The 16,492-nt window shown below is 33.7% G+C and overlaps 1 protein-coding gene across 1 annotated transcript; it reads right to left on the reverse strand.

The window, feature by feature from the left end:
- Positions 1 to 9,521: 9,521 nt before the first annotated feature.
- On the reverse strand, positions 9,522 to 11,501 carry LOC123660667. Its single transcript, XM_045595720.1, has one exon. It carries the CDS (start codon positions 11,499 to 11,501, stop codon positions 9,522 to 9,524), a length of 1,980 nt encoding a protein of 659 aa, XP_045451676.1.
- Between the last annotated feature and the right edge of the window lie 4,991 nt (positions 11,502 to 16,492).

Raw genomic sequence — 16,492 nt, forward strand, 5'->3', positions numbered from 1 at the left:
TGCAGGCGTCTATAAGCTACGGAAAGCTCTTAACATCAGATGAGCCGTACGCTTGTTTGCCGACCTAGTGATATTAAAAAAAAAACTAATGGCCCATCTACCTCCTGCTCTTGATGCCTAGTCCTAACTTATTAGCACGATAAACTATATCCAAAACCGGTAAAACCGCCCCTTAGTATACAATCTGCGGCTACATATTATATCATAGTATATTTCTACCAGTATTGCAGGTCACGATAATTTCACACCGCAGTACTAAATCTGTCATTAAAAAGTTCTTTCTTTGAAGGCAAACTGCAGCAACTTCAAAGTATTTTCTTTATAAAAGGCATAGTATATTCTAAGCGAGTATGGTGTTTATTTTATTGTAAGTAAAATGCGACAGTCATTTTCATCACAAGGTGAAATTTTGTATTCTATGATTATCGAATAGAAACTGGGTCTTTTCTTACTTCCTATCTTAAAAAATACAATGCATAAGAATATCTATATTTATAAAATCATTAGGCCATTGAGTCATCACGAAATTTCAAAAATCGCTGGACGCATAACGATGAAATTTGGCACGAAGATAAAAAATAAAAATAAAATAAGCCTTTATTACTGTTCCATAATTTTTAGAAACAATAACATTGTTGTATTAATTTGTTATCGACTATCGGTTTCAAACAGCTTGTCCTTCGACATGGCCTCCTCTAAATTTTTTCCACATTGATCTGTCTCTCGCTATTCTCATCCACACTGGATCAGCCACCTTCTTCAGATCATCTTGTCGCCTTTTGTTTCTTTTTCAACTCCTAGGATACCACTCCGTTATCATTTTTGTCCATTTCTCGTTTGTCTCTCTTATATGTCCTGTCCATCTCCATTTTAAGGTCTTGGCGTAACGGTCACAGCACTGGTTTGTGGCTATTGCGCTGGTGGTTGCGGGCTTGATCTTCGCTCATAATAATCATTTGCATTGACCATGCAGATGTTTGCCGTGGTCTGGGTGTTTGTGCAGTCCTTGCGGGTCTCCCCACCATGCCTCGGAGAACACGTTAAGCCGTCGGTCCCGGTTGTTATCATGTACATCTGATAGCGATCGTTACTCATAGTAGGGAATATATCCGCTAACCTGCATTGGATTAAGCTCTGATCCTTCTCCTACATAGAGAAAGAGGCCTATGCCCAGCAGTGGAATATTACAGGCTGAAGCGTTTAAGAAATAGTTTTGTAACAGGGCTGCAATAAGAAGGTCTAAGAGCTCTCGAAAGATATTATAAAAGTTCCTAATTTTTTGTGCTACAAACTTGAAATTGTACACAGAAGTAGTTTATAGTCAGTAGACGTACCTTATGAACAGATTTCGTGACAGGAACGGATTAAGGTGGTCTTAGGAGTCAAGCAAGTTTGTATGAAAGCCCGTCGTTTTTTTTTTAATATATTAAATTAAAAAAAAAGTCGCTTAAAATTTATTGTAATGAGCGTCCAAACAGATTTTGAAAAATTATACCTCTAAGGGCGTTAAATAGACGTTGAAAGTTTGTATTTGTCAACTTAATTTTTGCACTACTAATTAAAAATAAATAAATATGCATTTCAGTATTCGTGGAAAATCAAGGGTAGGGTAGATGAAGGGATGAAATATATAACTATTTTGAGGCTGAAAATATAAAATTTTAATTATGAACTATGAACTAAAAATGAGTGGACCTTTGTTTCAATTTTTGTGAAAATTCTAACCTCAAATAGGTGAAATAGGGGATGAAATTTCTACAAATAAATACAGTTGGATTGTCTATTCGTAATATTAAAATAACCGCTATTTACTAAATTCATATGGATGTATACACGGTACATATACCAAAATAACTGTATAATCTGTATGTATCTGTCTGTCTGCCTGTTTGTTCCGGCTAATCTTTGAAACTGCTGGAGCGATTTTGACGAAACTTTCACTGGCAGATAGCTGATGTAATAAGGAGTAACTTAGGCTACTTTTATTTAAGATTTTATTTTTATTTTTTACTCTGTAACTTAACAATAACAATTTTGTTAAATTCCGTTTTTCGTTTTATTTTTAATTTTATTTTTAACGAAAAGAAAAGCGAAGTGTATTTCTTTAAATACGGAACGAGATTTTAATTTACTAAAGGTCGATGAGTTTTATCAGATATCTTATCTAAAAACCAAACGTGGCAACGCTGCTCGATTTTTGTGATGCAAAAATACTATCTAAAAAATGAACTTATAAGATGCTCAAAGTAGTAAAGTTAAATATGTGAGCTATTAGCTTTAAGGTTGGCATTTCATAGCTTTTTATGGCTCATTTGAGATAAAGTTTCACACATCTAACACGTGATCCTTGTAATTTTGACTAGCCCATTCGAGCCTTACGAACACGGAACAGACGATCGCGTGTGTTAAACATATTTACACCGTTTGCATTAGTGACAAGCGTGTTACCTAGTGCAGGTGCAGCGCTCCACTCCCTCGCTCACACTGTACACGCTACCTCGACGCATCCGAGTCGATTGCCGTCACACGCGCCGCTTCCGCATCCTCGCCTCACACCTCAGCACGGTTACTCCACTACACTTCAGTTGCTAAATGTCACCACTAACATTTTCACCTGTAAGAAAATACAAACATTTTAGTTTGAAATTTAAAATTTCGCAAGCTTAATAACTTTTATCTTACGCTATGCTACGATAATATTTAACGCATTATTATGAATTTCCTACCGCCATAATTTTAGTTGCCATATTTTCTGTTCAATACTTTTTATATTTTCTTTTATAAAAACCATGTCGGGACAATACCGGTTATCTTATTTGGTGCAGTCATATGGAAGTTATGCACGTACATACAATTTACCGATTTATTTTCATGTATATAGGTTAAGATTAACTTCTAATTTAGTAGATTTTTTTAAATATTACTTATAAATTTTATTTTAAACGTTACTAGTACAAAAAAGTGTTACATAATAACAGCAACGCAACTATTCTGCTTATTTATGACTAGACAAAAACATCAAAATGAATATGCAGGCGAAATTATGAGAATGCACCATAATACATTATAGAAGTTCACCACAACTATCGACTACTATCGATGTAAACGACTGCTTTGGATTAAGAATTTTTTGAAGATAATACGTAACTCTTGTGGAAACCAAAGTCTGAAAAGATTGCGATAGATATTATTATTTACAAAAGCGCATATTGTAAGTATGTATATATAATTAACTAATGTGAAACTTTGGCTTACACATACATGTATACATTATAAAGTACACCACACTACCTTAACTCCCATTGGAGCTAAGCAAGCTCTTGCTCAGTCTTATTTTTAAGACAAAGTTATTAGTCACGATTTGAGAACACATAAAACCTTTATATTTATAACACGATATCCCATTGCTGATAGATTTCAATTAAACATTGATGAGACTACCCTACTTCTTGATATAGGTTACTTGAATAGAATACATCGACTCTACTCAAATAGAGTGCGTCAAGCTATACAGGTAGAAATTAAGGGAGGCCGTTTGACTTCAAACGATTAACTATCCGTTCGTATCTTATATTTAAAACGTTTCTATAGTCAACATGTCTACAAAAACATAACAATACAGACAGTACAAATTGTGTTGAGGCTAATTGAAGAACCTTTGAAATACATTTTATTAGTAAAATTCAAAATGTCCAATTCTATTTATTATAAATTCATTTGTGCGTTTGTGAACTAGTTAGCCAGTTAATAATTAATTTATATTCAACTATTTGTAAAATGACGATTCAAAAGTGCTCTTGGATCCTATTTGATTAAAGCTATTTTTGATTTTGATTTTGACTAGCAATACCCATCGTCAATCATGTCAACGTTGTTACAAAATTAAAGCCGTCAGATGGCAGCATTGCTGTATTGTGTCTCAGTGTATATCTATATATAATATTAATAATTAATTAATTTACAAAAATAAAAGCAATTATATATACATTTTTAGTTGTGGATGCCGGTAGAGCAAGCAATTATCTATAAAATGATATATAATTTATGTGGAGTAATGGTGACGTTTTTTTCTAAAAAGGGATTCAAACATCTTAACCTTACACCGGAAGTTAGACTGAAACAGAACTGTGATATGTATTGTTTGATGACAGAAATCTATGGAAATAAAAATGCCTTTCGAAATGTGTTACCAAGCGTAAAATTCGAACGGTTGGATCGATTCAGCTTTCTTCGAATTTAACTAACACCTTATACAAAGTTCTTCCGGAGTAAAATATTACGAAAACTGCACAAAAAATTGGAAATTTCAGAAATCGTAAACTTGTTTAAATCTCACGCGCTTGACAATTCGCAAGACAGAACAACTACTTTAGCGTCGTCAGCTAGTAAATACTAACAATTTAAATTAATTATATCTATAAGATTAACAAGAGGAAAGTTTTATCAAAAAAAAAATTATTCACTTATTTCATAAAGATAATTTTTATTATATTCATTTTATTATGATTGTAATGGCAAGTGCCATAAAAAGCTGAGCCATCAAGTATTATTTAATAGCTACTCTTCACGAACTCGTTATAGCATGCAAATACAATAGGATCCCGTTTTAATTAAGTTAATCCGGTTTAATTTTTACTGAGAGCATTAAGTTAATTCTATTTTTAAATAACATTATAAGTAAATGAAATTCATTTAATTATTTATTATATAGCAATGACAAACATTCTGAACTATTCTGGTAAGATTCAAATATATATATCATGTGCATTAATTTTTTTATACTTGTGAACATCGAAGGGAAGATATTTTAGTTTAACTTTTACACTAGTGGTTGACAAAGGTCAGTTTTAAAAATATCGAAAATCAGTAATGATCTGCTACTATTTATATAGTTTTTTTTTCTGGTTTATTGCAACATACCAAGAAAACAAGGGAAAAACGAATATAAAATGTTGGGAAGAAATTATAGTATAAAAGATAGGTTCCAGCACTTTCCAAACGTTTAGTAAATATAAGTTTTAACGTTGTAACAATACGACATTTATCTTGATATCGAAACTTTTAAGTAGACAATCTTATGCTTACATTACCACCTCCGTTCTGAATAAAAGAATGAAACTGAAGTGGAAACAATGAAATATTGGATAAAGTTTTTTTTTGCCGTTGAGTTGCTTATTCTTAAAATAAATATTTCTATGTCATAATTATTTATGACTTATAACATAATAATAATTTTACGATACGAATTTAAGAGGTTGATAAGTCGTTAAAATAATATCGATTCGTAGGAATATTGATTTCGGCTCAAACGATTTTATCATACTTTTCAAAGTTTGCTAAGTCATTCCAAAACTAAAAATTCAGGTGAAAACTTTACGGATCATCGTTCACATAGACGACGTACTTGTAAGCACTTTCAGATAAAAAATTGGGATTTTTTTCTTTGACGACCTATATTATGGAGTTTCTGTTCGTTTGATTGTGTATCGCAATTTTAAAACTTCTTTTATGTAATGTTCGTTATAACAACAAATAGTACCTATTAAAAAAACATTGAAAAAAAATAACATAAAAATTGTGTTTATTCACGGTCTTTTTGGCGGCGTTTTCATTTTTCATCTTAAAAACATTTAGAGCGTAATGCGGTGATACGGAACCACCAATGTACAAATTTTCTTCGGTTCACTTAGTAATAATGTATACATTATTAGATTTTATCCACCAACTTGATAGTTTAGGTCTCTATGCGCGTTAGAAAGCGTGCAGTAATAAGAATAAAAATAAACGAGTGTGCTTTAGAACAGACGACTGAACTAAAACTTCTGTACCAATAGGCCTGCGCTGTGTCTTAGATATACGAAACGTAACTGGCTATGAGAGAATGAGAGACTCTTGCTCCATTCACCTCGCCCGATCACACTTTTCGTAACGCTCTCGTCACGAATTCACCAGCTACCTAAAAGCGCCAAAATCTGTCTTGTCGATGTAGTATGATGTATACAAACTTTAATAGTCATATATAATTATTATTTAATTGTAACGAAGTTCCTTACGGCAGTCTTGACATTTGGCTGGGCGAGCGAACTGAGAAAAATTTGATACTAAAACCGTAAGAAAAATATATAACGGAAGTGACGTAATATCAGTCACACGACTGTATAATATGACGTTTGTAAAACTAAAATATTACTAGTAAACTTTTTTTATAATTATTTATGTAATTTTATACTGTCGACAAAAATAAATAAAGCCATATGTTTTTTTTATTTCACTTAATAGTTTGAATTATTATTATTATAATTATTTTGTTTGCTTCATTTTATTTACGGTATTTGTTATTTTCTAAAATACTAAATTTCCTAAATACTTTTATGTACTTAATTAAAAACCAATCAACAAAATTAAAAAAAAAATCAAGAACTAGAAAATATATATAAAATTCAACATTTTTTTTAATTGTGTTGCTTCTATACTATTCGAAGGAACTTCGTTCCTACCTGGTGTCCCAATACACCACATAATTTCTATTACAAATTGTTTTCGTATTTGTTTTTGTTAAAAGAATTTGAACATTGTCTGTAACCATTATAAATAATGAATGTGTATAATTAGAGTAAGATAGCACAGGTTGAAACCTTAGTGGTTTTTTGTTACTATTTTTTTAATATTTCATGTATTACTACTTTTGCAAACGATAATAAAAAAATGTACTTCAACGTAAAGATCCTCAAGTAGAAGATCAGTCAGTCAGTCAGTCAGTCAGCCTACTGCTGGACATAGGCCGTATTCGCGCCAGACATCCCGGTTTTCCGCAATCCTCATCCAGCCTACACCGGCAATCTTACGTAGATCGTCGGTAAAACGTCCTACACTGCCTTTGCCAAGAAGAAGATCACGTCTAAATAATACAGCTTTCAAACAGTATTGAATTACTGTGGTTAGTAAAGTAGATTCAAGGGGAACCGACCATAACCATAACTTCAGCTTTACTATCTGGTAGACCGTACGCTTATTTTTTAAACGGTTTTATTTCTATTATATATCTAAAATTAAGTCCTGACAATACCGCTTACACTTCAATTTTAAAAACAAACCTTATTCAAGAGTTTTTAACAATAGATCATGTTAAACAACGTGTTCTATAACAATAAATTCATATTTTTATATCATAATGTGATTACGGCAAATCGTAGCAGAATACAAAGCCCAAATCCAATTATCTTGCATTAAATTTACCGTTGTCATGAATTTTACGTAAAGCTTCCATTAATGTTTTTATACGAAACGTTAAAAAGTGTACATCTTCTGTTATTTGTTTCACTTGTTTTTCTAATTTACGTAACTGATAATGTACTTTTGATCTTTTTTTTAAAATTTATTTATAACATTAAGAAAAGCATGTTTTACACTACATTTACTTGGAAAAGCCCTTAGGCTTGTCCGCAAGTAACAGTCTCACACATTTCATATAACACTTATACATATTGTTATAACATTTACAACTACAATAGTTAGAAAAATAAATTTATACTAAACTTAGAAAATTTTTTGTTAAACAAAGTTTGGCGTTTACCCTAGTTATTAAAAATAGCTTTCATTTTGCACTGGTCTGATTATTGAATTAAAATTAAATGAAATTAAAGATTATTTCATTATGAACACGGTGGTATAGGTTGCCTGTGAAAAATCAGTCCCAAATTACGGTTGTCGAATTTTGAAAAATGAAATATTTCTGCGAGTCAATGTGTACGACTGAGAGGTCCCAACCAACCATCCCATGCGTAGGTATATATATATTATCTGAACCTCCGAAATGTCTCCAACGTTTTTCATGAAATTTAGTATACAGAAGGTTTAGGGTTCATTTTTAGAAAATGTCGTTTTATCCGTGTTTTCAGGCAATAAAAAATATCTCCGAATCGATTATTTTTTTTTCATAATTACACTCGTGATTTTCTATTTAAATAACCAGTTCATATTTTTAAGATCGAAAAATATTATTCATGTTTCGTCAGTATGTAATTTCTATTTAAATAAAATTTCCAAAAAACACGATTCACCAAAAAACAAACGAGCTAAGTTTGAACAATTTTAAGAGTATATTTTCTAGAATACCCTAAAATGTGCTTTGAATTCATATATTATTTCGTTCACACTAAGTGAAGCGGAAATGTTTAAATTTAAATGATCACTTAAGTCGGTACAAAACTCGAGAATTTCTCATTAAGTAGGCAGTTTTTCTCTTTTAATTTAATTAAATGGAAAGATGAAATCATGGATTCGAACGTAGAAAGACAAAATTCATTTTTATTAAAAAAAAAATTAAATTCTCCTCTGCGATAATGAGATTTAGATACTTTAGATTTTTATTTTAACTATATATTTTTGTAGATGTTCGAATAGATATTATTGCAGTTCATAATAATAAGGCCTGTAAATATATAAGGCCTGTATTTCTCCTCTATTCTCTTCCTCTCTCCTGTATTTCTTTCTCCTTTCTTCCTCTAAAAGCCCTTTCAAATGTATGTCAGTAACGTTCCACTTTAGAGATATGACTAAGAATAAGGAAGAGGGGTTACAAATATTATCGTATTAAAAAGCTGACACTCACCACTTTAGCCTATCGTAGTCCACTACTTGACATAGACCTCCACAAGTTTGCGTCAAAAATGGTGTATTTTGCACATAGTCCCCGCTGGGCAGGCGGGTTGGTGACCGCTGGCTTTGTCGCACCGAAGACGCTGCTGCCCGTCTTCGGCCTATGTATTTCAAAGCCAGTAGTTGGATGGCTATCCCGCCATCGGTCGGCCTTTTAAGTTCTAAGGTGGTAGTGGAGCTGTGTTAGCCCTTAGTCGCCTTTTACAACACCCACGGGAAGAGAGGGGGTGGCTTCGGTGCGACAAAGCCTGCCCTGCGCCTTGGGCAACACACAATGAGTTCATTCCATTTTTGGTGTGAACTTGTGGTGGCCTATATCCAGCATTGGCCTGCTATTGGCTGAAGTGATGATCAGCTTTGCACACGTGCGAAGCCAGGGCGGGTCACTAGTAGTAAAATAAATGTAAAATTTTCCGTAAAGACTTTAATTTTTTTTTTTATAAACATAAAAAATAAATTAGCGGACTTTGTCGAGCCACTCTCGAATTATGCGTTTAGTAACATTCATTTTTATTTATATAGATTAATTTAATTTTGAAAATTTCGTTTTTAACAAAGATTTATTCAAAATATTGTTTTTGTTTCCTTACAAAAAGGTTCATTAAACAAAGATTAAGTAAATATATATGTGTAAACTTTTGAGCTTTATTCTGAATTATATAAAAAGTTCTTTGCATTCGAAATAAGCTAGGCCTTATTTGTATAAAGTACTTTATATAAAACTTTTTAAATTGTTTTCTTTGTTTGAATTTGTTTTTACGGGATTTATACCATGTACCTTTTTATCTTTGAGGCTCCGATATTTCGGCGCAGTTGCATGCGCCATGGTCACGGAAGAACTGTTCGATTATTGCGGGTAGATGTTATGGGCAGACATATCGGTCTACCCTCCGTCTCAGTCTTCTATTACGCTCGATACCGGTACCACTGTCTGCACACTCACTACTCACTCGAACCTGTTCTCGACACACGACACTCACTGTATCCATTCGCGAAACGGCACTTTTACGTTTTCCGTTGTCCCGACACAAATGAACCACTGGACTCCAGACACTCGACAGTTTAAACCCATCCTCACGATTGAAATTTTTGTGTTTGGTAATTTCAATCGCTTCCCTAACCATTCTCGGTATGTAGTGGCGTTCTGTTGAGATAATCTGAGGATTATGCAACTCGATCCAGTGATTTGTGCCCGATTGTATCAAGTGTTCAGCGATGGCCGATTTTTGCGTATCGTTGTTTTTGACCGCTTTTATGTGCTCCTTTATACGGCATGCTATTGTGCGCTTTGTTTGGCCGATATATGAACTACCACAACTGCAGTCGATTTTATAAACACCAGGTTTTTCCAACGGAAAACTATCTTTGGGCGATCGCAGACATTGTGATACCTTTTTCAAAGGAGTGAAGATAGTTTTAATTGCATACTTTTTTAAGATATTTGAGACCTTATCCGTCACTCCCTTTACATACGGCAAAAATACTGGCTGTCTATCTACTACCTGCCTCCGTAACTGGTGCCTATTCATGTGTCTAGGTGGAAGTTTTCCTGAATATCCATTGCCCTGTAGGACCTGCCGTACGTGTTGTAACTCATTGTGTAGGTGTTCGTCATCACAAAGATCATATGCACGGTTTGTGAGTGATGCCACTACAGAGTTCAGATGTCCAGGATGGTGATGCGAAGTAGCTTTGAGGTAACGATCTGTATGTGTGGGCTTTCTGTATACAGAGTGACTGAGTGTACCGTCACTACGCACCTGAATCTTTACATCAAGGAATGCTAAGCTTCTGTCTACCTCCATCTCACAGGTTAGTTTTATTTTAGGATGAATGTTGTTTAAATATGCCAGATAATCTTCAACGTCTCGTTTGTTTCCCTTCACTATGCAGAAAACATCATCAACGTACCTCTTCCATAGTTTGGTTTCGGCAGGTGCAGTCGCCAGGGCTTGTTCTTCCAAATGTTCCATCCAAAGGTTGGCTACCACTGGAGCTACTGGACTGCCCATAGCCACCCCATCTACCTGAAGGTAGTACTGACCTCTGTATATGAAGTAGTTCTTCGACAAACAATGATGCAATAAAGTGGCATATTCCATCGGGATATCGTTGTTTTGTAACTTAACCTTAATCATTTCAAGACACTCCGTCACTGGTACATTGGTGAAGAGCGATTCTACATCGAAACTGACCATCAACTCATTCTCCTCAACCTTATTATGTGACAAAATGTCCACTAGATGGCGGGAGTCCTTAATGTATGACGACATTTGTCCTACTAACGGCTGTAGTACATTTGACACGTGCTTCGCCAATTCGTATGTAGGTGAGCCTATTTGACTCACAATGGGCCGTAATGGCACGTTATGCTTATGTATCTTCGGCAGGCCGTATAGTTTAGGCGGCTGGACGTTCCTAGGGCGTAGCAAATATTTGACAGTATCGTCGTCTAGTACGTGAGAACATTCCTTTATTAGTTTGCGTGTGCTCCGATTTGTTCTCGCTGTTGGGTCGTAATTTACCCTTTTGTATGTATTATCATCACTGAGTAGATTTGAGATCTTATTATCATAATCAGTGGTGTTCAATACCACGGTTGCATTCCCTTTGTCCGCCTTTAACACTATTATATTTTGATCTCTCCGTAGTTCCTTTAGAGCAGCTAATTCTGAAGAAGTAACGTTCGGCCTTGGTGGTTTCGCATGACGTAATGTCACGGCGATATCTTGTCTCATAGTGTCCGCATCTATTGATGGTATTTTGTTACGTCTGATACCTTCCTCGACCGATCCGATTACATTCTCGTAGGGAATGTGTCTGGGTGTGATGGCAAAATTCATCCCTCTTTCGAGAACTGACAGTGCAGCGTTTTTGTATAAGTAACTCGAATTTACGATGTTGTTTCAACGCACGTAGTTCTCTTATACGTTGAGCTTGCAAAAAGGTGACACGATCGCAAATGTCAAAGTCACTGGTCGAAAGAGTCGCACTGCACTCGAGGTGTAATCGATACAACTCACTCTGAACTTCATCCAGTTGGTACCTACAATTACGTATCACTTTTCGTAATAGTTTAACACTCGCACTTCGTAAAACGTTTGCGGAACCGTAAATGTCATTGCGGGGTCTTATCCTTACACATACTGGTATTACGTTCGCGTCACGGCACTTCACTAGAAAATTTCAATCGTGAGGATGGGTTTAAACTGTCGAGTGTCTGGAGTCCAGTGGTTCATTTGTGTCGGGACAACGGAAAACGTAAAAGTGCCGTTTCGCGAATGGATACAGTGAGTGTCGTGTGTCGAGAACAGGTTCGAGTGAGTAGTGAGTGTGCAGACAGTGGTACCGGTATCGAGCGTAATAGAAGACTGAGACGGAGGGTAGACCGATATGTCTGCCCATAACATCTACCCGCAATAATCGAACAGTTCTTCCGTGACCATGGCGCATGCAACTGCGCCGAAATATCGGAGCCTCAAAGATAAAAAGGTACATGGTATAAATCCCGTAAAAACAAATTCAAATAATGTTAAGAACCATGGAAATTTAAAACAATATATTGTTTTCTTTGTTTTAGAAAAAAAAACTGTTTTCTGATATTAGCTTAATTGAAGAAGTAATTTTTCGGTAAATTGTTATGGCCTTTAGCCAAAAAAACATCAAGTCTGTGCCGTGGTCAGGTGTTTATTACGGTACCAATTTTGAAATGTTCATGTTCAATTAAAATATATATTGAACACTAAATATTATTTTATTCATTTTTCATATTTAATTAGCTATTAAGTACTTTGTTAAAATATAAAGCATAATAATACAATTATTCAAAAATTAAGTGTGAAGCGATGACAATAAAGTGAACTACAGCAATAAATCATAATATCACTTAAAGCAAATCTCTTATCTAAAGCATCATAATGTTTATATATGTATTAAATAAGCTTTTGTTCGTATAAAGGCTATAATTTTATATCTAAAGCTTACATATTGGTGCCGCCTTTATGTGGAAGATAAGCTGCTTAATATATTTCATTAACTATTACTATATAATATTATCACCACGAAACAACAAAATTTCACCCAACTTTTTATATTAAATCCGAAAATTTAGATGGATGTATACTTGTTACTCAATCACGCAAGTCCGGCGTAACGGATGTGGATTAAATTCGGCGCTCGAATAGCCCAAGGGTCCTTACGATTCCAGTGGGATGTTTTTATGTTTATGTTAGTATTAAGCTAATATTAGAATACAGCGATTTTGCATGGCAGTATCTTAAATGTCAGAGATAAAATAGGCCTGAAAAAATAAACATTTCCTGAAGGATTATATACCACTATTTTCTACAGTGTTCTTTTTTAATCCATTTTCATTTTTTTATCAAATTATTAATAACATACAAAAGTAGCCTAAAATATATAAGAGACTACAAGAGGTCACTGTACTTGAACAGTGATTCTTATTGTTGACTGATTGATTTTTTGTAGCCATCGTACTGTCAAGAAAGAACAAACAGTGTGTTGCTAACATCATGGAATAGAAGAATAAAACGCAGGAAACTGTAAAATATAAATATATTTAATGTGTAATTATAATTTAACTTTTGTAAAAATGTATTAATCAAAAACGCAAACAAGAGAAATTACTGACATTATTCTAAGACCTTGCTTGAACATAGCAAATTAATTTAAATTTTAATCTCGCAGCAAACTTGCGCATAAGAAACTAGTATCTTACTATAGGATGATACAATTTAATTAAGCAGTCATAAGAAGAAAAGTCTGTTGAAGTGATTTAAAATTGTGAAGATAAATATTACTTCTACATTTGTTTCACGAAGACAAAAAAAAAATCTCTAATATTTTAGCTGCCTCATGTATATAAATAAAATAAAAATAATTTATTCAGAATAACATTACATAATATGAAACCGTGTATTTATTAAAACATTTGCTTAACAATGTTATAATACTGAAGTAGTAGGTATACTTTTAATGTTATTTTTGCTAAGTTATAAATATTTAAATACATTTGTTATTGTTTTTTGAAAACTTAATTTAGAATAATAAAAATAATTTTATTTCTTTTGTATGATAAAAAAAAAATTATTTCTTTACTAATTATGTCTGTGGTAACACGCCTACAGATAAATTTCATATCGTTTGGTTTCATGAGAAGTACAACAACAAGTTCCAGACTGTTATTATTAGACATAACAATTTAAACACGTCCATATAATTCCAATTGCCTAATCGTAAGAACAACAGCAATACGCAAAAATCCTATAGCAAATATGGATAAAAAATATTAACTGCTACGCATTATTCTAAATATCTGAGAAAGACGATGTACCAATGTAACCAAGTTTAAGAAACATTGTCATTCATTAGTTGCGAATCTTGACACAACAATTTAAATAATGAACGTTATGATACGCTAATGTCAATAGATGACGCTAAAACATCTGATCATCACCATCTATTAAGAGTTAAGCTCATACCTCGTTTAACATATTACCATCCCAACTAATATTATAAATGTGAATGCAACTTTGTTTTTTACGCTTTCACGCGAAAAGTAATGAACCGAAAAAAAATTCAATGCAAGGGAAGCCGCGGGTAAAAGTAGTGAATTATAATAATTATAGAGCTTAATTTGTAAACGGTTAACAAAATTATTATATGAACTAGCTGCTGCCCACGACGTCGTATACGTGAACGCTATACAGCACCAAAAATACCTACGATTATACCTTTTAAAATAACATTCATTTACCCGTTTCTTCTTTACATTTCATATCTGCAGAAAGTGCAGTAACAGAGTGAGACTGCCTTTTGTAAAATTGACCTTTAAAAAGTGCTTATTTTCAGCCTGCTTTTAATAAATGACTTTATGGTGATTCTGCTAAATTAAGTCATGAGAATTGACTGAAGCAGATAAAGAAAATAATGAAAAAGGAATACAGAATAGGGTAAAAATACATACCTATAGGACTTCTCGATAAACAACATTAGTGGTTTGGCTCTCCGCAGCCAAAATGTAAAGAGAGTCAGTCAACTCCATCTATAACTTTTAAAAATAACTACATATTAACCTCGCCAACATGATCAAATTTAAATTATTTATATCCAAAAAGGGATTGATGATGATGTTTTTGAAATCTCATAGATGACGATACTTTAAAATTGTCTTGATACTACTTATGCTGTGTGGCTACGGCACTAAAGAATTTAGCCACCCCCTCTCTTCCCGTGGGTGTCGTAAGAGGCGACTAAGGGATAACAAGATTCCACAACCATCTTGGAACTTAAGAAGCCGACCGATGGCGGGATAACCATCCAACTGCTGGCTTTGAAATACACAGGCCGAAGACGGGCAGCAGCGTCTTTGGTGCGACAAAGCCAGTACTGCGGTCACCAACCCGCCTGCCCAGCGTAGTGACTATGGGCAAAACACATGAGTTCACGTTATTTTTGACGTAAACTTGTGGAGGCCTATGTCCAGCAGTGGACTGTATAGGCTGTAATGATGTAATGATGATACTACTTATATTCATTTAATTATGTTTATCGGCTTAAATTACTTATATTGCGTGATTTTTGTAGTGTGAAGATAGCTTATAGCATGGTTATTAACATAATAACAACAACACTCAAATATGCGTTGTTAGATTACACATTGTTACAGAATGTGTTGAAGAAATAAAGGTTTACTGCTCGTTTCCCGTAGGTGATAGCGTGATTATATGTAGCTTATATTTTGACACAACTTCTTAATAATATTCGTGCCAAATTCGAAGTTAGTCCATGCAGTACTTTTTGATTTTATCCCGGGCATACATACAGACAAACAGAAAAGCTGACAAATAGACAAAAATTCTAAAAACTATATATTTGGCTTCGGTATCGATTGGAGATTATAGTATTATTTAAAAAAAATATTCAATGTACAGTTTTGACTTTCCTACCATTTTATTGTATAGATATATCTTAAGAATATTTTTCCTTTACTGTTTTTAATATTAATAATATTTACGATAAGATGTAAATTCTTATTATTCAACCTAACCTACATCTACCTACTTGATTTGCAAACTTTATTACATATATTATGTATGTTATCACACAAAAATATTTGATCTATCTTAGTATAATACTCTCTTTCCTGATGTATGTTTCGTTTGTATTTATTTAATAAACGGATATTAATACTTGTAGTAGCAGACGGGCCTTACTTCCAAATAATGAAGACGCATCTCGGCCGTCTAATATGAAACTTTACGGCCGGGATTTATTATTATTAAGGATAATATAGGTTAAGTAGAGGCATCTGGTTTTATAGACGTAATTAATGGATATTTGACTTTATTGGTTTTAGTAATGTTTTATATGTAACTGGTAGATCAATCGTTTTGGTATAGTGGTGCGAGTAGTTGCGTTAACGCCTTGGTGGCGGCTTTTGTTCCTGATTGGGACAGATATTTGTTGTTGGACGAACAATTTGTTTCCGGTTTCGTCTAGTAGAGCACGTAAAGATGTTGATTCCGATTCTTGTTATAGACATCTAATAGTAATCGCAACTCGTGATAACTTCGCAGTATTAGCAACGTGGTGAATAAGCTCCAACGCCACTTCTATTTTGCAATATGACTTTTACCTAGCCGTGGGACGTTTACTTGTTAATGCGAATAAACAATCAGATCGAAAACCAAACAAAAAATTACTCAATTTATATCTTAAACAACTTCAAACACCGAAAACATTTTAAAATGCACAGAAATACAATAGATATATGTTTTTAGTTTTATAAAATATGTAGGTGATAATTTTTTGA

Source organism: Melitaea cinxia, chromosome 15, assembly GCF_905220565.1.
Source record: "Melitaea cinxia chromosome 15, ilMelCinx1.1, whole genome shotgun sequence".
Taxonomy (NCBI): domain Eukaryota; kingdom Metazoa; phylum Arthropoda; class Insecta; order Lepidoptera; family Nymphalidae; genus Melitaea; species Melitaea cinxia.

What these genes read in the sequence shown, in the direction of transcription:
- LOC123660667 (XM_045595720.1), bottom strand. Translation starts at nt 11,501, where the DNA reads ATGAATTTTGCCATCACACCCAGACACATTCCCTACGAGAATGTAATC.